This window comes from Capra hircus, chromosome 4 (genome assembly GCF_001704415.2).
Source record: "Capra hircus breed San Clemente chromosome 4, ASM170441v1, whole genome shotgun sequence".
Lineage (NCBI taxonomy): Eukaryota > Metazoa > Chordata > Mammalia > Artiodactyla > Bovidae > Capra > Capra hircus.
In genome coordinates this window covers 84838051-84860161 of record NC_030811.1, presented here as the reverse complement: position 1 = coordinate 84860161, position 22111 = coordinate 84838051, and the positions used below count along the sequence as shown (strand labels likewise).

Sequence of the window (22111 nt, the reverse complement as noted above, 5' to 3'; positions counted from 1 at the left end):
CAAAATGAATGACATTATTCTCAGAAATTTAGAAATACTGCACTTTCTAAAGTGTTAATTCTGATTGTATTTTCTTCACAAAAAAATACCAAAAATGCATTTAAAATATTTAAAAATAAACTATCAGGAAATACTATATTTCTAGAATTGTGTATTTTTATCTAATCCGTGTATTTTGTGAATGCACACAAAATCCTCAGTTGTTGTAGCATTACAAACACACACTTGATATTTAATTTTGGGTGAAATTAAACTTATAACTACAAGAATTCTTTCAAAAGTAGGCATTATAGAGATACTAAGAAAGATCGATTGTCTTGCTTGCTCTGTCCAATTGTGTTGCCTGTTTAAGCTCCTGAGATGCTAAGGCTTTGACCACCTCTTCTCATCTGAAAGTTCTGATTCAGGTCAAATTCTCTGTATTCTGCCCTGACTTCTTGCATTGTAATGATAGGGAGCATTGCTTTTCTTTGGAAAAATAAGTCACCCCCTGAATATAACTCGAGATGACAAAGTTCCAACTTTGGGCAAAAGCATGGACATCGTGAGGCTTCCTTTGCATCTTCTGGAATGTTTCCCCTCACCACTATAACCCAAAAATATTAAGCTGAGAAGTACCCTTTTATTTAATAACAGCAAGTAGTGTGTGTTGTATGATGGCATAACTAGATTAAAAATGTCTCACTTTAATATTGTGATAAAGCAACATGACATGTTGCTTAATAAATTTAAGGGGAAGCTTAGAAGCCTACCAATCCAAAGTGAAAAATGAAAGTGAAAGTCGCTCGGTTGTGTCTGGACTGTAGCCCACCAGGCTTCTCTGTTTGTGAAATTCTCCAGGCAAGAATACTGGAGTGGGTTGCCATTTCCTTCCCCAGGGGATCTTTCCAACCCAGGGACTGAACCCAGGTCTCCTACACTGGAGGCAGATTCTTTACCATCTGAGCCAGCAGGGAAGCCTCATAACAACTGACTTATTCACTCATTTGTTCATTCATTTACTCAACAAGTATTTATTAAGAGCCTAAATATGTATAGTTATATTCTTGAGTTATATTGATCCATATATCCGATTATGGATCAAAAATATTTCAAAAAAGAAATTCCAGACAGTTTCAAAAAAATAAACTTGAATTTACTGCCTTCTGGCAACTTTTATATAGTATTTACATTGTATTTACAATTGTTTATATTGCATTTACAATTGTTTATGTATCATTACATAGTACTAAGTATTATAAGTAATCTAGAGAGAAAGTATATGGGAAGATATGTAGAGGTTTTTCTGCCATTTTATATAAAGGACTTGAGCATCTTCAGATTCTTATATCTGTTAGGGTTTTGGAGCCAATTCCCTGAGGATACTGAGGGACGATTGTCCTACAAAACAAAATAATCAAAATGAAAGAAACTTTTGGTTATGCCTGATTTTGTATTCAATCAGTGTTAAATGTGATCTTTTCGGGCACCTAATATTAGCAGAAATATATCAGGGAGTGTTTGTTTCAAATGCAACAGGAAAACATTTTTATATTTATTTTACTAGAAATGAAAGAGATTAAACTAATTTAGAATATATTCTTCCTTTCATGTCTCTAATTTCTTCACCCTGTTCAGTGTCAGGTACCCTGGGAGCAGGTGCCCAGGTCTGAAAAAGCCACAGTACTTTTTTTAACTCATGGGGAAAATAGATGCTTTGGTTATGGTTTTTCAAAATCATTTTGTTGCATAACAATAGAAGCTTATCATAAACAGTGTGAACATTTCAATGGTTTGTATTTCACTAGTATTGAGTGTCTGATGAAGAGGCAAGAAGGAAAAGGCTGTTTTAAATGTGCTACAATGAAATAGTGTCAGTTTTCCCATGGAATAGATGAGGGATAAGCTCTCAAGGTCAGAAAATCAGTGAAGGTTTTAATTGTGTCCGTGTTCTCATTTCAGTATGTTCACTAATTCCAGTTATATAGTAACTCAGTTGCCCCTCTTATTAAGTTAAAGTAAAGAGTGATAAACTTTTTTGATGGTAGTGTCCTAGATAGCACATAAGAACCAGTATATGGAATCTATTCTTCCAATTCAATTGTATTTGAGAACTGATAATCACCTCTAACACCTACTGTTAACCTAGGATTAGAGGTTTGGGGAGCTTTTCTGTTTTTACTGAAGTCAGTAAAGTTTACTGTTGAAGTATGTAGGAATAATAAAAGTGTCTGTCTCCTTTTTTAATTTGTCCCTTTAAAATAATATTATATTTTAGAGTTAATAAGAATAGGTAACATATTTATAGTACTTACCATGTTCCAGGAACTGCTTTCAATGCTTTATATCTATAATCTTGATTAATCCTTAAGACAATATATTAGATTTTATTATTATTCCTCATTTTCCATATGAGAAGACTGAAACAAGAACAATTAACTGACTTGCCTATATTATGTATTCAGTAAATAGTGAGGCCAGGAATTAAATCAAGAAGGCTTGCCCCACAATCTGTGCTCTTATGAAATGCTATAATCTACACATGAAGATTTGAGTTTTATATGTAAGGTCTACAAACTGAATCCCTCAAATCATTTCTTTCTTCACTATCACCATAACACAGATCCTCATTTTACATCATTACATAGATTTTGGTCAACAGAAAACTGAGACTAGTATGTGGTTTTATTATCATCTCTTACTACCTTTGGCGTTACCCTCTCTCTCCCTTCTCTAGTAATTTTTACCTATTTCCCAAGAGTGTATTGAGAATTAACAAGTGTTTAGAAAGACTGTCCCTTTACACAAAGGTACTATATAACTGAAAAATAGTGAATTATTTACCATAATGAAAGTTAGCTAGTTGGTGTGCAGAGGGGGTGGTAGAACAGGATACAAAAGAGAACTAGTCTTCTTGCTTGAGTACAGTCCCCAGTTTTAATGCAGGGAAGGAATAGGCGACAGACACTATTTGGTCTATTTTGTTTCTGTTTAGAATATTATTCAACAGAAGGTCACTACAGAAATGGCTGGTCCGGCAAAGATAAGTGGGGTAAACAGCTCAGTCCTGGCAAAAGAATGGATGGGGTGTGGGCAGCCGGGGCTGTTCGTCAGCTTAACTATCAGGGCACACAACCTTGTCAATAGAGACACTGCATAGAGTTAAAGGATCTTCCGTCTCTAAAGTTCTCTGATTACATTTACTTTCCATTTTAAAGAACATCTAAAAGTAAAACAAAGTGTTCATTGCAGAAAGCTTGAAAACTATATAGATTCACTGTAAATATTTCTTTCCCCATGAACATTACCCAGAGATAGCTGGTGACATTTTGATGTTTATTCTTCTATCTTATCTGTTTACTATTTTTCAGAATGAAATCATTGTATACATAGTCCCTTAAACATTTTTTTTTTCACTTCACAGACTGCCGTGAGCATTTTCCCATGTCATTAAATTCCTTTTTATGACACTACTTTTAATAGCTGCACTGCATTCCTTTATATATTATTTCATCAATCCCCTATTGTTAGAATTTTGATATATATCCAGTTTTTACTATTGTAAATGATGCCACACATGAGAAACCTCATATATAAATATTGTGAACATCTTTGGTTATTGGGTAGAATTACTGGTCAAAGGATATAAAATATTTTATGCATTGTAAAATGGCCCTCCAGAAAGTTTAAGCTTCTTATACTTAAATTAGCAGTACCTGCTCTTAAGAGGGTATGTTTCCCAATACCCTTGCTAATATTGTATACAACATATACTTAATGCCCACCGCGGGGCCGGCGCACCCAACTCCCTCCCCTCCCGCGGAGGGCGGGGGAGTTCTGCTCTGCCCACGTGCTCCGGCAGTCGCCACGGTGGCCACTGCTGCACTCGGGAGGGGCGGCGGCTGGGGGGTCCGGTACCCCAAGGCTCCCTCTCGGATCGCTAGAGAAGGCGTATACAACATTGTATAAGTATATGTTGTATTGTATACAACATATACTTAATGCTTAACCACGGGGCCGGTTAATGTCCACCATTAATACATTAATGAATGAAATAAATATATTTAATTTTTGCCAACAAAAACAAAATTATTTTTATTGCTTTTAGCTTGAAGTTCGTTCATTACTATAAGCACTAAATATCTTATCTATTTGTAAAATTAAAATTTATATTCATGTATGATTACTTTGTGTCACACTCATGTAAAAAACGTCCTTTCCTAGTTTTCCTATTAGGTATTTAGACTTTTATAGGCACATCTCTCAATTTTTTTCCTTTAATTATTTTTTTTCCCTTTCTACCATAGGTGGTAGAAATCTGTTAGATTTTTTTTGTTGTTGTTAAATCACTTTTGAGAGAAATGTGATATCTGGATTTTCATATACTTATTCTGAAGTGTTAACAACATATTGAAATTTTTTAATATTATAAGACCGAAACATCTTTGCAGACTGAATTTTAACAGAGGTCTACCTGACAAACCTAAGATGTACCACAATGATAGTTCAGTTCATTTCAGTTACTCAGTCGTGTCCGACTCTTTGCGACCCCATGAATCACAGCACACCAGGCCTATCTGTCTATCACCAACTCCTGGAGTTCACGCAAACTCATGTGCATCAAATCAGTGATGCCATCCAGCCATCTCATCCTCTGTCGTCTCTTTCTCCTCCTGCCCCCAATCCCTCCCAGCATCAAGGTCTTTTCCAATGAATCATCCCTTTGCACCAGGTGGCCAAAGTATTGGAGTTTCAGCCTCAGCATTAGTCCTTCCAATGAACACCCAGGACTGATCTCCTTTAGGATGGACTGGTGGTTAGATCTCCTTGCAGTCCAAGGGACTCTCAAGAGTCTTCTCCAACACCACAGTTCAAAAGCAACAGTTCTTTAGCGCTCAGCTTTCTTCAGAGTCCAACTCTCACATCCATACATGACCACTGGAAAAACCATAGCCTTGACTAGATGTACCTTTGTTGGCAAAATAGTGTCTCTGCTTTTAAATATGTTATCTAGGTTGGTCATAACTTTCCTTCCAAAGAGTAAGCGTCTTTTTTTTTTTTTTAAATTTTTAATTTTTTTATTTTTTTAATTTTAAAATCTTTAATTCTTACATGCGTTCCCAAACATGAACCCCCCTCCCACCTCCCTCCCCATAACATCTCTCTGGGTCATGGCTGCAATCACCATCTGCAGTGATTTTGGAGCCCCCCCAAATAAAGTCTGACACTGTTTCCACTGTTTCCCCATCTATTTCCCATGAAGTGATCGGACCAGATGCCATGATCTTCGTTCTCTGACTGTTGAGCTTTAAGTCAACTTTTTCACTGTCCTCTTTCACTTTCTTCAAGAGGCTTTTTAGTTCCTCTTCACTTTCTGCCATAAGGGTGGTGTCTTCTGCATATCTGAGGTTATTGATATTTCTCCTGCCAATCTTGATTCCAGCTTGTGCTTCTTCCAGCCCAGCATTTCTCATGATGTACTCTGCATATAAATTAAATAAGCAGGGTGACAATATACAGCCTTGACGTACTCCTTTTCTTATTTAGAACCAGTCTGTTATTCCATGTCCAGTTCTAACTGTTGCTTACTGACCTGCATATAGGTTTCTTTAAGAGGCAGGTCAGGTGGTCTGGTATTCCCATCTCTTTGAGAATTGTCCACAGTTTATTGTGATCCACACAGTCAAAGGTTTTGGCATAGTCAATAAAGCAGAAATAGATGTTTTTCTGCAACTCTCTAGCTTTTTTGATGGTCCAGCGGATGTTGGCAATGATGTTGCCAACGGATGTTTCCAGCAGATGTGGGTGGATGTTGATTTCTGGTTCCTCTGCCTTTTCTAAAACCAGCTTGAACATCTGGAGGTTCACGGTTCACGTATTGCTGAAGACTGGCTTGGAGAATTTTGAGCGTTTCTTTACTAGCATGTGAGATGAGTGCAGTTGTACAGTAGTTTGAGCATTCTTTGGCATTGCCTTTCTTTGGGATTGGAATGAAAATGGACCTTTTCCAGTCCTGTGGCCACTGTTGAATTTTCCAAATTTGCTGGCATATTGAGTGCAGCACTTTCACGGCATCATCTTTCAGGATTTGAAATAGCTCCACTGGAATTCCATCACCTCCACTAGCTTTGTTCATAGTGATGCTTTCTAAGGCCCACTTGACTTCACATTCCAAGATGTCTGGCTCTAGGTGAGTGATCACACCATTGTGATTATCTTGGTCATGAAGATCTTTTTTGTACAGTTCTGTGTATTCTTGCCACAATGATAGGCATGTGGCAAATGATCAAAAAAACTGAGGATCACAGTATTCTGCATAATATGCCAAACACAAAGACTGACCAGATTCTTAATCATAAGTGTCTTTTCATGTAGCACCTAAATAAATTAATATAAATGATTACAATTCAGTTATCAGAAACACATATAAAGCTGTATTGGATTTAATTGAATTACATATAAGATTAGGGACTTACAAGTTCTTCCGTTTTGCTAATATTTTTCCAAGTATTAAGGGGAAACAAGTTATAGATGTTAATACATAGACTAATAGGTATTTGTCTTTTCTCTAAGTATTAAGTTTTATATTTGTTTTATTTATTTAGCTAAATATCCATCTATATATGTGTGTAAGGATGTGTATGGGGCTTCACTAGTGGCTTAGTCATAAAGAATCCACCTGCCGATGCAGGAGACACGGGTTCAATCCCTGGGTTGGAAAGATCCCTGGGAGAAGGAAATGGTAACCCACTCCAGTATTCTTGCCCTGGAACTCTCATGGTGTAAGAAGCCTGGCAGGCTACAGTCCATGGGGTCACAAAGAGTTAGATAGGACTTAGCGACTGAATGAATAGCAACAACAGAAAGAAATGTGTATAAGGGTAGATGTTGAAATGAGTAATATTACTTGAAAAAATCAGCAAGCCGGTGTGTGTGTGTGCGCATGCTAAGTTGCTTCAGTCGTGTCCAACTCTGTGCAACGCTATGGACTGTAGCCTCCAGTTTACCCAAAAGTCAGTTCTGCCCAAAGTTTTCTGATTCATTGGAAAAAACCCTAATGCAATTTCCCAGCTAAGAATACTGAAGTGGGTTGCCATTTCCTTCTCCATCGGATCTTCCCAACCCATTTTTCCAACCTGGGACTCCTGCATTAGCAGGCAGATTCTTTCACCACTGAGCCGTTACTACTATGTGTGCATGTGTGCTAAGCTGCTTCAGTCCTGTCCGACTCTGTGCGACCCCATGGACTGTGGCCTTCCAGGCTCCTCTGTTCATGGGATTCTCCAGGCAAGAATACTGGAGTGGGTTGCTGTGCCCTTCTCCAGGGGATCTTTCCGAATTCTCTTAAGTCTCCTGCATTGGCAGGTGTTTTCTTTACCACTAGTGCAACCTGGGAAGCCCAGAAGATTGGTACTTGTTTTTAATTCTGTCTTTTTCAGACTGTCTTATAGTGGAGAGTTGAGGAGGTAGGAAAGAGAGTAGGTAAAAAGCATAGTAAGGAAAGAGAAATTCAATTCTCCTCCAAGGTTGAATATATCACTCACTGAGTTGAATTGTTTGATCCTGTGCAACAACCCTTACCATTATGGCAATAGCTATAAATTAGTCAGCTTTCAGGGAAAATTAAAAAAGCTGCCTCTCAGAGTTTTCTTTCTTCATGCCTCACAGAATTACACCACTCTTAGTAGCTATGCAGGTTGCTAAGTGAATTAAATCAAGTTAATTATTGCTCGTGCTATTTAAGCAAAACTTAATGAAACTTGTGCACAAAAAGAAAACACAGAATCTTTGAGCCTTAAAAAATGTTATAAATTAAAAGAGAAAGACTTTTGTTTCACTTGAGGCACTAGTGTTTGGCTGAAATAACCACCCTAGGCAAACTTTGAAATAAGAGACTTTATCTTTTAGAATCTCTTCCCACATTTCTTTCCTTCAGGCAACCAATGTCTTTTCATTGCCTCCAGTTTTCTTAGAGAACTGCCTGCCATCAACTTCATCGACTATTGTGTCTGACTATTTGTGACCCCATGGACTGCAGCACACGAGGATTGCCTGTCCCTCACCATCTCCTGTTTTCCCAAGTCCCTCACCATCTCCTGTTTTCCCAAGTTCATGTTCGTTATATCTGCGGTACAATCCAACCATCTCATCCTCCATCTCCCTCTTCTCCTTCTGCCTTCAATCTTTCCCAGCATTAGGGTTTCTTCCAATGAATCAGAAAACTTTGGGCAGAACTGACTTTTGGGTAAACTGAGTCAGAAAATTCAGGATTGTCCCTACAGTGTTCTATTCCATGGCAGTCCAGTCTGAGAGAAGGGAGGAATTTCATAAACAAATCCTTGGTAATATCTCACCAAGTCAGGAACTAGCATAATGGGTTACTTTCCAGGGCTGGCTGCATCTTAATAAAGTACTCCCAGAAAAGTTAAAGGATGTGGAATGTTTTAGGTGTGATTAAGAGGTTTTTCTTTATCATCACTCAAATTATATCTCCTTTGTGTGTGATGTTTCACTCTGGGTCTTATTTGCCTTTTTAAACAGTGCTGTGTCTCACAGTCTCTAATCTCTTAGACTTTATAATTTATAATCTGGAAAGGCAGTTGTTTTATTTCTTTATACAAATATTTATTTCAAACTCTTGTAAAATTACTGTGTTAGTCGGCTTGAGCTACCATAACAAAATACCATAAACTAGGCTGCTTTAACAACAGCCATTTATTTCTGACAATTCTGGAGCCTGGGAAGTCCAAGATCAAAGTGCAGGCCGACTTCGTTTCTAGGGAAAATTCTCTTCTTGGCTCATAGGTGGCCGTCATCCGGTGGTTTCTGCACAGGACAGAGAGAGTAAGAGCAAGTGCCCTGGTCTTTTCTTATAAAGGCCTGAATCCTATCAGGAGGATTCTAGCCTCCTGACCTCTTCTAAGGCTATTGCAATTGTTCAGTTGCCAAGTTGTGTCTGACTATTTGTGACCCCATGGACTGCAGCACACAAGGCTTGCCTGTCCCTCACCATCTCCTGGAGTTTTCCCAAGTTCATGTTCGTTATATCTGTGGTACCATCCAACCATCTCATCCTCCATCTCCCTCTTCGCCTTCTGCCTTCAATCTTTCCCAGCATTAGGGTTTTTCCAATGAATCAGCTGTTCACATTAGGTGGCCAATGTATTGGAGATTCAACATTAGTCATTCCAAAGAGTATTCTGGTTGATTTCCTTTAAGATTGACTAGTTTGATCTCTTTACTTTCCAAGGGACTCCCAAAAGACTTCTAGCTATTTACTTCCTAAAAACCTGATCTCCAACCACCATCACCCTGGAGGCATTAGGGTTTCAACCTATAAATTTGGGGAGGACATAAATATTCACTCTATAACCATTCTTCTCTAAATTCTATGACTCTGGTGAAACAGAGCTTTTGAAAAATGATGTAATTACTAGCAGTGAGTCAATCCCACCTCACTCCAGGCATATCCATCTACACTTTTCCCCTCCCTGTGTACTATTCCTTGTATAGATTTTACCCTTGCGTAAGCCTCTTCGTGGGGAAAAGGCTAATAAGTAGAAGTCCCTTCACTGAACATGAATGAGCAAGATGAAGGCTGGAGAATATTAAAATCTCTTACCCTGCCAGTGAAGCCATCATTAGAATTTATCTGATGATCGTCTACATTTTTACTCTTTTTTGCCCTGGCTTATTTCATGTTACTGAGACATTTGTTCAAAACCATTAGTAGGGTGAATTTTCTCTCTGAATTAAGTTTTCACTTGTGATTGTCTAACATGATATAAAAGAACATGAAGCTAGTTTTCTACAGTGCTTTTGTGTCAATAAAAAATAAATTCTCTTCATCAGATACCTCGATGGAAGGGTGAGAAACATATAATATGATTTTGTTAAGATTGTCTGCCAGATAAATTGTCTCAATGAATATAAAATTTTCCTTTCTTAGGAATCTACATATAATACTTATATGAGAACATATATTAAATGTATGAAAATATTCAGGATATTAAGGATTCTACAGTATGATTTGCATATGCTAAAATAGGGCTTTCTATTTTTGCAGCACAAATGTGTAACCATATGTAGTTGTCCTGCTGCTATTAGAGAATTCTGACTCTCCCTACATGATAAACATCCTTCTATTCTATGGCTAACTGAGGGACTGACTGATACTGTCCTCTCATTTAGTCTTAAGCAACTGCTTTGTTTGTAAGGGAGCAGAGAGCAGAAAACTCAGTAAGTTAGTTCTTTATAGCATTTTTCTGGGTAGAATGTGCAGGTTTTATTCACTGGGATCTACAAATTCTTGAGACATAAAAGATTGCTAACCCAGCTGGACAAAAGAGAACTAGGTACTAGAAACTCTGTACCACAGCTATGCAGAAATCACTCTTTCCTCGAAAATCAGAACAGCCACTGAGAAACATTATTTTGTATAGATCAAAATCAGAGTATGTGATAAGCAATTATTAAGTGTTATAGTCTTTATTTTAATCCACATAACAATCATAATCCTACCAGCTAAGTTATCATCTGCCATTAAAAATATTTATTTAATTAAAAAAATCATCCTACCAGTTGGTTTTTATCTTTTTTTTATTTTTTAATATTCTCCTCCTAACAACCCTAATGACAACAGTGACCTGATGGGTGAAGGACCTGTGGCCATTCAGTCAAGAGAAAATGGATCTTTTCTCTCAATCACAGTGATTTCATAGTTTTCCAACCTCCTTAGTAAACACTTGTCCGTCTCCTAGGCAGAGGTGATTTAAAATAAAACCGTACTATTGCCCAGTGTTTTCTTGGAGTCTTTGGGTCCAAGAATCATGAAGTTAGTTAAAAATTATTTCCAGTAATTATGTAAAGATAAGGGATGGCTTAGAGAAGATGAATTGAAAATAATAAGAATGACTATTCTGAAAAATGGAGTCACTATTTACAAGCAGTTCAGGGATAGAAAATAATTAAGTTATAAAGATACACATTTTAAAGAATATTTTTCGGCCCAAGCATTTGGAAAAGAGGCAGAAATATTAAGTCTCATAAAATTTTGACATGGCATAAAAAAAACCCACTCCAGTACTCTTGGCTGGAAAATCACATGGATGGAGGAGCCTGGTAGGCTGCAGTCCATGGGGTCACTAAGTCGGACATGACTGAGCGACTTCACTTTCACTTTTCACTTTCATGCATTGGAGAAGGAAATGGCAACCCACTCCAATATTCTTGCCTGGAGAATACCAAGGACAGCAGAGCCTGGTGGGCTGCCGTCTATGGGGTCACACAGAGTGGACATGACTGAAGTGACTTAGCAAAGCAAAGCAAAAAATATTTATGGAAGAAACAGAAGATCTTGGAATAAGCTGGACTTAAAATCTTAAAGGCTCAGTTGCTGGCTTCAGTCATGTCCGACTCTGTGCGACCCCAGAGACAGCAGCCCACCAGGCTCCCCCATCCCTCGGATTCTCTAGGCAAGAACACTAGAGTGGGTTGCCATTTCCTTCTCCAATGCATGAAGGTGAAAAGTCGAAAGTGAAGTCACTCAGTCGTGTCCAACTCTTAGCGACCTCATGGACTGCAGCCTACCAGGCTCCTCCATCCATGGGATTTTCCAGGCAAGAGTACTGGAGTGGGGTGCCATTGCCTTCTCCGTAAAGGCTCTGTAACATTGAAAAAAATGGAAATAAAGTGGCAGGGCATTCTGGAAAATAAGAATGGAATAATATATAGGAAGACATCTGTGTTAAGTGTTATGTTTACTGTAGCTGATTCAGTTGAAACTGCACACAGTAAGATCTATATGGGACAGAAAATGAAGGAACATCAGAACATAATATTTGGTTTGGGTTTGGTTCTGTAGGTAATTCTTGAAAGTAAATATGGATACCTTTTTCATACTCTGTATATATTCATTCTGTAGGTCCCACTGAGTCCTACTGTAGAAATGTGCATTCTAGTACTCTGGTTACTTCAAAGCCATAAAACTTCAAAAAAAGCTTCAAGTCATAGTTTCTAATTTGTTTTGTCTCCTTTGCTAAGTCAAGTGTTAAGCATTTCTCATAAATCTTTTTTATTTTAGCACTGATTTTTGATGATTAATCTACTTGGAAAGCAGGTGGTATGAATGATACCTTGAAATACCTGAATTATATGCTAATGCTTTTATGTTTTTTATGCCCAATAGACAGAATGTGCAAATTTCATCAGAGTACTTCAACCCTATAACAAAACTCACGTTTATGTGTGTGGAACTGGAGCGTTTCATCCAATATGTGGATATATTGATCTTGGAATCTACAAGGAGGTAATATTGTGAAATAGCATGAAAACAATTTACTATAATAGCTTATTACTTCTGCCTATGACATAAAATAAGTAGACTTGAATATAAAAATTGAATCTTTTTCTGTATGAACTAAGAACTTATGTTTCCAACCACTTAATAGATTATTACCATTTTGATTATCTGCTTTATCTACCTAATAAAAACTTCTTCTATTAAAAGTTTTCTAGTGACATGATGAAAATTAATAGTGTAAAATGTTGAAAGTACTTGTTTTCTAGGCTCTATGTACAGCTTTATTTCCTCTTGAGCTTCCTATATAACTAGATCTATTTATGATGTTGCTGTTGGTAAAGATTTGTTTCCTGTAAGACCTTGTGACAGAATGGTATCTTCTAAATAACTTAATTTTTCCCATCCGACAAATTTGACCTGTTGCATATGTTTACAATAGCAGACACTAAATATAGATAATTTTAATGATTTTGTTAAAATTGTATAGTTAGTAGTTATCATATTTGTTATCATACTGGACTTATTTCTGCCAGACCAAATTTGCATAGTGGAAATGTAGGAAGTATTAATTAGGAGTAATGCATTCTATCTATCAATGAGCATTTCAATAAATGAGAAACATACATATTGCAATAGTTTAATCAACATTAATTTGCTAGAGTATTTTCTTTGTGTCATGGACTGTGCCAGGCATTTTACATGGATTGTTTCTGGAATTTCACAACACTCTTAATGAAGTTTGTATCTTTATAACTCCCGTTCGCAAATTAGTGAAAATAGAATCTCAGTGGAATGAAATAACATGCATAAGATTACCCAGCTGATAAATGGCCTAGCAAGGAATTGAACCCAAGTAGTCTATCTCAGGAGAAGGAAATGGCAACCCACTCCAGTACTACTGCCTGGAAAATCCAATGGACAGAGGAGCCTGGTAGGCTACAATCCACCGGGTTGCAAAGAGTCAGACACAACTGAGTGACTTCACTTTCACTTTTCAAGGGAGGAAGAGGAGAAGGCAATGGCAACCCACTCCAGTACTCTTGCCTGGAAAATCCCATGATCAGAGGAGACTGGTAGGCTGCAGTCCATGGGGTCGCGAAGAGTCGGACACGACTGAGCGACTTCACTTTCACTTTTCACTTTCATGCATTGGAGAAGGAAATGGCAACCCACTCCGGTGTTCTTGCCTGGAGAATCCCAGGGACGGGGGAGCCTGGTGGGCTGCCGTCTATGGGATCACACAGAGTCGGACATGACTAAAGCGACTTAGCAGCAGCAGCAGCAGCAGCAGCAGCAGCAGCAGCAGCAGCAGTCTATCTCTAGAGCAAGCATGCCCATCTGAGCTTTAGAATCTGTGCTCTAAAGCATTACTTTGTATAGCTTGATGGGTTACACTGTCATCCTTATGTTTATGTATATACTTCTTGTGACTAACCACACATATTTTAAGGAAATTTGGATGTGTGTTTGAAAGTAAAGTCTGGGCTCATAGTACAGGTTTCTTTGCATTGATTTAACTGATTCAAGCAGAGATTAAACCCATAACTGTGGCTGGGTAAATTTTTCTCTTTAACCAACTTGTCTAACCAGCCCAGACTCAATGGTTTGACAGTAAAGCAACCCTGATAGTTAAATCTCTAAACCACTAGGAGACTTGGCAACTTGAATCCATCATTCTTTGTTGCTGGTATAATGTTCTCTTGCCTGGCTTTGATGAAGGGTAATATATAACAGTGGCTCATAGCATAGGGTGTAATTATATGAGATAGCCCCACAGCTTGAATGTATCTTGAGGCCTGGGGCTAAAGGCCAAACTCCCAACCTGCTGAGGGATGCAAATAATGTTCTTTAACTTCTAAAACTCACAAGTACTGAAAGGGAATTTGAAGGAGCTAATTACTTAGCTTGAAACTGTCAAAAAGCCCTGGGGCCATCAAACTTACAGGTTCTGTGAATGAGAAAGTTATAAGTGAACAGGGGTATTAAGCCTTGTGAGTTTTTCACTAGTCAGGAAGACAGGTAATTGTATGGCAACACTGCCTGAAGACTGTCCACTTATGAAATGAGTTATTAGTCCCAGGATTCACTGTCCAGCTCAGAGGGAAGGCATGACATTCTCAAATAGATAAGGTTGCTTCTAAGATGACTTAGAAGGGGGAACAGTAATACAGAGATAGAGGAGAGAAGGGTGTAGAGTCCCCCTTCTTGGGGGACACTCTTTTGTGTTGGGGGCAACGAGAAGAAAGAGGAAGCAGCTGAAATGAATCCCAGATTTCTATCTTTGGCAATGAGCTGGAGAATAGTGTTATTTATTGAGGTGAGACAAGTAACAAATTTGTGGGGAAAATGGTGAGTTAGTTTTATACATTCTGCTTTTGAGAAATGCTCTTTAGGTCATGCCAAGTGGGCAGTTGGATCTGGATTTCAGGACAGAAGTCAGGGCTGTTGACAACTACTGAGAATTTGAACATGGGGAGCCAGAGTTTGAATTATGGCCCCTGTCATTTACCAGCTCCATGGCCTTCTGCATATACTTTCTAAGCTTCTGTTTATTCAGCAGAAGGATGATGATAATAATAGTAACTCACAGAGTTATTTTAAGAATAAAATAAGAAAACGATTGCGTGGGCTTTGGCATATCACTTGCTCCATTCTGGTCACTTAATATTCAGCTGTATTAGGCAGCAAGAACACAGAAAGGTAAAAAGGCAAGTATTTCCAAAGTATGTATATAAACTTTATTTAAAAATAATGTCTGCCATCTATCTGTCTACTCTGTAATACTGGGGGTGCCTGATAGGTTTTTAATAGTTAGCTTGGAAACATGTTCTTTCCTTTGGAATCTCCCTTTGCTACTGCAAACCTCATATTTAAATATTAATAGTATTCATAATTAATATCATATTAACAATAACTTTGCCTAGTTGTTGTGATGATGACAATTTCCATTCTTATCTTCTTCTGTCTGTATTTCAACAGTATTTCTCTGTGTGTAGTTGGGACAGGTGCTTTTTGTGTAATGAATTAGGTGGGACCAATCTTATAAAATTAAAATTGTCTCAAAAGTTAAAATGTCATGTAATTCAGTTTATCTCAGGAAGTCCATTGTATCAGCCTTTATTTCTGACATCATTTTCCTGTTGGTGTCCTTGACTCTGGCTCAAGGAAACCTGCTTTCCTGTTCTCTCCTTTCTCCAGGAGATTATAAGGGAGACCTTGTCCTTAGCTTCCACAGATAACAATTTTATGGGCTTATCTTGAGAATTTCATGAAATATTACATTTTGACAACAGGAGTCTGTACAATTATAAGGGTTTATCTAGGACTTTGCATCAACTATGACATTGTCCCAGATACTTTCTTGGGTTTTCTTTTTTAGCTTTTTACGATAATCTCTGGCACACCAGAATTCAGTTTACTTTTTCCCTTTACAACATCCCATTATAGGCTTTAGAGTCAACAGTTCTGTTTGACCTGTGGAGAATAATGTGCCCTTAATGATATTTAAACATTCTTAAGGGCTGTGTTCTGTAGGTGTTTTTTCCTGACATATCTCTAGTCCCATCCACAGTTGGGAAACATTCCCTAAAAGTGTTCTCATTGGACTTTTTTCATGCCTAGGCGCCACTATCACAACTTATCATTAGCTGAACTGTTCTAACTAAACATACTTGAGCTTGATCATGTTACATGGTCATGGTGAGTCTATAAATTAATTTCAGCACATTTTTAAATCCATGAATTTGAAATCCTGAGGTTAGATTTGTTAAGAGCATGAACTTTAGAGACAGCCCCGAGTTCAAGCTCTTCCTCTGCCTCTTATTCATTATGTGATATTGAACAAGATCCTTCTTCCTTTTACTCTCAATATTCCTTTTGTAAAGCTGGAATTCATAAAGTAGCCACGTCTTTACATTTATGGTGAAAATTCAGTGAGATAATGTACATGAAATTCCTGCTCATGGTTAGTATGTATTAACATTAAATACAATTAAGGTATTAAAACTTATTTTCTTAAAACTATTAAATAGCAATCATTATTCATGCTATTTAAATTAGTATTGCTATTTTTTAAATAAGGCAGTAGTTACTGTTAGTATTGTTTAAAAGAAAAAGACGTGAAATGTCACATCATACAAAAATAATAATCCAAATAATCAATTTTTTTCTCTCCCTTTTGCTTCTTTGCTTACTTTCTAGATAAGTGGCACTGAATGATCCCTTTTAATTGCATGTGTGTTCTGATATAGCTCTGTAGATATGCCTTCTAGAGAGAATGTCAGAAATGCTGAATTTTGCTAGTGCATTTGTAGGCTGAATCATCAGTCTTTTTGCTGGATGGTAGTGTTGTCATTGTTATGAAACACTCAAACTCATGGGGCCATATTCATTATACATTCATATTTTTCTTGGAAAGTTCAACCTAAGATTTTTTTTTTCCCCTGACTATTAAAAGTCTGGCAATGCCATTCTGTCTGTGGCCACTATTATAAAAATAAATGTTTCTGCCAAAATAACTGTGTGGCTTTAATGTGCATAGTGTTTTCATAATAGTGAAAATACTACATTGGAATTTTTTTTGCCCACATGTATCAGTAGCTCTGAAAATGAACTGCCTGCCTTACAACACTTTTATGTCACTAAAATTATAAAGTATCATAAGGCTTAAGTGATATGGTATAGTTGCAGATGCTTAGGTAGATAGACCATCATAGTTCTGAAAGTATGATTATTAAATTTATTTCTTAGAGGAGGAAACTGGCTTATTAGACTCAATATTAGTTATTAGACTTAAGAAATAGGATTGCTTGATAGCGATTTTGATGATGATAGTGGTCCAGGCTAAATGAATTGATGAAGGCATTGAAAAATTCATTCATTATTATAATTACTACTTAGGGCAAATGGAGATCAAAACATGGGAATTGAGTCTTGACAGAAATAATATTTGTGGAAGAATTAAGAAGCACAGTTTGATGTGCATGCTGTATGTTCAGTTTTTGTTGAATTAATGAGTTAGAATTTAGTTCTTATCTCCTACGTTCTTGATGATTCTGATATTTAAAAAAAATCACACTTGTGTTAATATTTCTCTTAACAGGAAGTTATTTTCAAACTAGACACACACAATTTGGAGTCTGGCAGACTGAAATGTCCCTTTGATCCTCAGCAGCCTTTTGCTTCAGTAATGACAGGTAAGAGCAGCAAAGGATACTTCTTGCTTTTAGGTGTTTTTCTAAAAAGATGTGTGTAGATTAAACCACACTGTCTTAGTGAGTTAAAGATTATTTTGGATTAATCATCCACTGACTGTTTGGTGGTAGTTTTTTAGTGTCACGACTCTCTGTATTTAGCTCCTTATCCATAAAATGAGTCTCCAGTAATCCTTAATGTCTGCACAGTTACATTTGAAATGAACTTCAGATTGAAAAGGCTGAAATGTGTCTAATGCAAAAGACATTCATGTGTGCTATAATTTTACATATAGATAACTCAGATTTTCTTATATTTAGCTTATATATCCCTATTTGGTTTATTATGGCAGTTAAATTTAGCAGTTCCTTGAACATAATATATTATAAAATATATTGAATATTTGAGTGGGAGAAGTAATAATAAGATGTAAGTGGATAAATTAATAAGACAAATAAATCAAACTATAGAGCACAGACAATAGAATGTTGTAATTCCTCAATTTCACCATAACCTGATTGTATTAATAGAAATGTGAAATTTTTGCTGGCACATTCAGTTTTCTCTTGCTTTGCATACGTCATAAATTCTCTTATGGGGGGAACATCATGTTTAAAGAAGGTGGTACTGCGTGGTCTGAAGTCTTTTCTGAAGACTATCGACATGACCTCTGACCTCTAAGTTTCAGCCATTATAAGGACTACTTTTGTCTTGGTTTTGTTCATGACTTTAGTCTCTTTTTATTTAGCTTGTCCATCAGGTGTTTGAATAGACTATCAAGAGTGACACACCATGACATTTTAATTTTCACTTTGTGAGAACCAGTGCTCTTCTTTGAAGTGAAAGTGTGTGTGTTTTGAAAATTATGTGACTAATGTTCAGTCATTATCCTCAGAAAGTGAGGTCGATGATTTGTGACTGATCCGCTAAATGGAGTTGACACACCTTTAACAATAGACTGTAGACATTGGTGACCCCTGAACCTCTAAGTAATTTAAGTACAAAGAAGACGGTTTCAAAACCTGGATATAAAGATCCAACTTTTATGTTGAAATATACTTTTTTTTTCCTGGCAAAATGAATGTTTGCAGTTTTATATTTCAAATTATTGGTGTATTTCCTTTATGTCTCTACTGATGATGATGTTTGGTTCTTCTATTTTTAAAATTTTGCCCCACAATGAAATATTGTCTTGCACTATATTTTTTAAGAGATGGAATCAGTACCATGTCTACATTTACTTTATATAACTGGGAACTTCCCTGGTGGTCCAGTGGTTACCACTCTGCCTTTCTATTGCAGAGGGCACAGGTTCAATTCCTGGTCAAAGAATAAGATCCCACATGTTGCACTGTGTGCCCCACCCCCCCCACCCCCCAGAAAAAATAGTTGTAGTCTACATAACTGAGTTTATCTCTTTTATGTTTATGTGTGTGTGTATCTCCCCGCCCCCCATCTTTGGAAACTGACGATTGTTATGAATAGTTAGATTGGTTGTCTCACATAGTTCACTAAAAGTCTTATTTCAGTGGATGTAATTGGAAGATTTTTGAAAATATCTGAATCACTTATGCAAAGGCAGAATTTTAAAGATATGTTTCTGAGAGAATTGAGTTTTAGTGATTGTAGTTGTTCTTATATTGGCTTTAAAAAATCTAAATGCTCTGTAGAGATTTAGCTATTTTTTAAAATTTTAGTCTGTTAAGTGTAAACCAAAGTAGTTGAATATAAAGATTTATTGAAACAGAAGCTTAGCTTCTAAAGGGACAACATGTTCTACTATGGGGACTGCATTCTTTCCGCCATACCCCACCCCCAACAACGTGCTAACTTGCATCAGGAACATGGACCACCACTCCCATTTCCCCTCTCTTGCCCTTGCAAACTTTTCTTTCCCCTTCTCCCACCTGTCTCCCTTCTGTCCTTTCTTCCACTCCTCTCCCTCATCTTAAACTCCTCTGCCCTCTCTTCCTCATTCTTTCCACTCTCCATCTCCTTCCCCACCTCTCTCTGCCTCTGGCACCCCTCCTTCTCTTCTCTTCTCTATCCCCTATCTCTGGTAAGACATGGATATCCACTTTACACAAATAACAGGACAAAGAAGTTTGGTATATTTAACTTATATGCAGAGTACATCATGAAAAACGCTGGGCTGGAAGAAGCACAAGCTGTAATCAAGATTGCCAGGAGAAATATCAATAACCTCAGATATGCAGATGACACCACCGTTATTGCAGAAAGTGAAGAGGAACTAAAACGCCTCTTGATGAAAGTGAAAGAAGAGAGTGAAAAAGTTTGCTTAAAGCTCAACATTCAGAAAATGAAGATCATGGCATCTGGTCCCATCAATTCATGGGAAATAGATGGGGAAACAGTGGAAACTGTGTCAGATTTTATTTTGTGGGGCTCCAAAATCACTGCAGATGGTGACTGCAGCCATGGAATTAAAAGACGCTTACTCCTTGGAAGGAAAGCTGTGATTAACCTAGATAGCATATTGAAAAGCAGAGATATTACTTTGCCAACAAAGGTCCGTCTAGTCAAGGCTATGATTTTTCCAGTTGTCATGTATGGATGTGAGAGTTGGACTGTGGAGAAAGCTGAGTGCCGAAGAATTGATGCTTTTGAACTGTGGTGTTGGAGAAGACTCTTGAGAGTCCCTTTGACTGCAAGGAGATCCACCAGTCCATTCTAAAGGAGATCAGTCCTGGGTGTTCTTTGGAAGGAATGATGCTAAAGCTGAAACTCCAGTACTTTGACCACCTCATGCAAAGAGTTGACTCACTGGAAAAGACCCTGATGCTGGGAGGGATTGGGGGCAGGAGGAAAAGGGGACAACAGAGGATGAGATGGCTGGATGGCATCACCGACTCAATGGACGTGAGTTTGAGTGAACTCCAGGAATTGGTGATGGACAGGGAGGCCCAGCGTGCTGCGATTCATGGGGTCGCAAAAGTTGGACATGACTGAGTCGGACACAACTGAGCGACTGATCTAACTGAAGTGAATGGCCACATCTTTCCCTTTTCAGAAATTCCTGTTTATCAGAACTATTAGAAACATGATTAGCTACAAGGAATGCAACATGTTATAATTGCAAAGTATGACTTCAGTGCTGAAAGCTCCCTTTCAGCAGAGGTTAGGCAAAGAAATGTTGTGGTCACTGAGGCTATGTCGGTTAAGTAAATACTAATTACACAATCCATTCCTCATTATGGTGTTTACTTTTTAAATTTGTGTGTGTGTGTTGTTACAAAGAGCAACTCCTAATTATGACATATCTTTGAATTATTTGTGAGGAGAGGGAAAGAAGAGGAGCTCCTCCATAACAGAAGCTAAATGCATGTGTAATTATTAATTCAGGAGACTTTGGCCTTTTTTATATTTAAGTATTTGGAATCAGCTTACCAAAGTTTATTGAGTTATCTTTTCTTCAGCTGAGCAGATTTTTCAAAATCTGAAGGGGAAATTTATAAAACAATATATTCTGATGTAAGCAGTAAGCATCTTTGGTTTCATGTTGTGAAATTGGTCTGTTTCAGTAGTGTCTGCTGGTAAACTCTTAGAAGTCCTGTGTATTCTTTTCTCCCTTGTAGATGAGTACCTCTACTCTGGAACAGCTTCTGATTTCCTTGGCAAGGATACTGCATTCACGCGGTCCCTTGGGCCTACTCATGACCATTACATCAGAACTGACATTTCAGAACACTACTGGCTCAATGGTTAGTGATTTTTGCACTTTTGATTTTTTTGCCTTTGCTTTTGAGTAGATAAGAAACTCTGGATTGTTCGTTCAGATTTGTTTTGGAAGTTATGTAGCTCAATATATAAAATACATTTGAAAGAGTTCCTCACTGTGTTAGACAGATCTCTAGGACTTATTGCGTATATAATAATAATAATAGCTGACATTTATTGTGCTGTGGTCCTTGACATTATTCCATGCTCTACTTGATTTTTAAAAATATTCACAATGTTTTAATGTGAGGGATGTGTTGTTATGGTTATGTGCTTTTTAAAGATAAATAAACTGAGGTAGAGAGAAGTTGAGTAATTCGGTCAAGGTCTTAGAACTTGTCAGTTGCTGAGCTGGAGTTCAAGTTGGCAGTCTTTCTCCTATAGCCTATTTTTTAATGACTAAGCCAAATACTGTCTATGAACATAATAGAAAGGGGTTAGATTGTAATGCTAACTTCTTTTGCTGAAAAAAATAGTTTTTATTTTGGTTAAAATATGTCTCTCCAAAATTTTAAGCATATTGATATTAGTTTGATTATTTTTGTGTTTAAGGTCATACAGCATTTAGAGTTTCTAACAACAAAAAAGACCTCCTGAATGAATTTATTTAATGGAAGGAATGGTGAAAGCCTTTTTTTTTTCTTTTTCCTTTTGCCCTGCTGCCTTCCAACAGGTCAGGTTTTTATCATGATTTTCTACAGTTTTCCAGTTAACATAGGAACTTACTTCACCATATGGCAGAATAACTTAACACTACTATTTAAGCAGGCACACAGCATTTCCCATTCCCACTAAAACCCATAAATATTAGGTTTTAGTGGAGGAGGCCTGGGTAGAGATTTCCTTGGGGCTATCTATGTATCTCTCAGTATCATTCAAGCAGTGACAATGTAAACAAAA

General features: G+C 37.3%; 1 protein-coding gene across 1 annotated transcript in view; it reads left to right on the top strand.

Moving 5' to 3' along the window:
- The window catches only part of SEMA3D (semaphorin 3D), a 199840-nt gene that overhangs the window by 91350 nt on the left and 86379 nt on the right, over window positions 1-22111 (top strand). The window contains exons 5-7 of the mRNA XM_005679075.3: window positions 12167-12286; window positions 17382-17475; window positions 21070-21195. Coding sequence (XP_005679132.1) covers window positions 12167-12286; window positions 17382-17475; window positions 21070-21195 — 340 coding nt within the window. The remainder of the gene's footprint in view (window positions 1-12166; window positions 12287-17381; window positions 17476-21069; window positions 21196-22111) is intronic.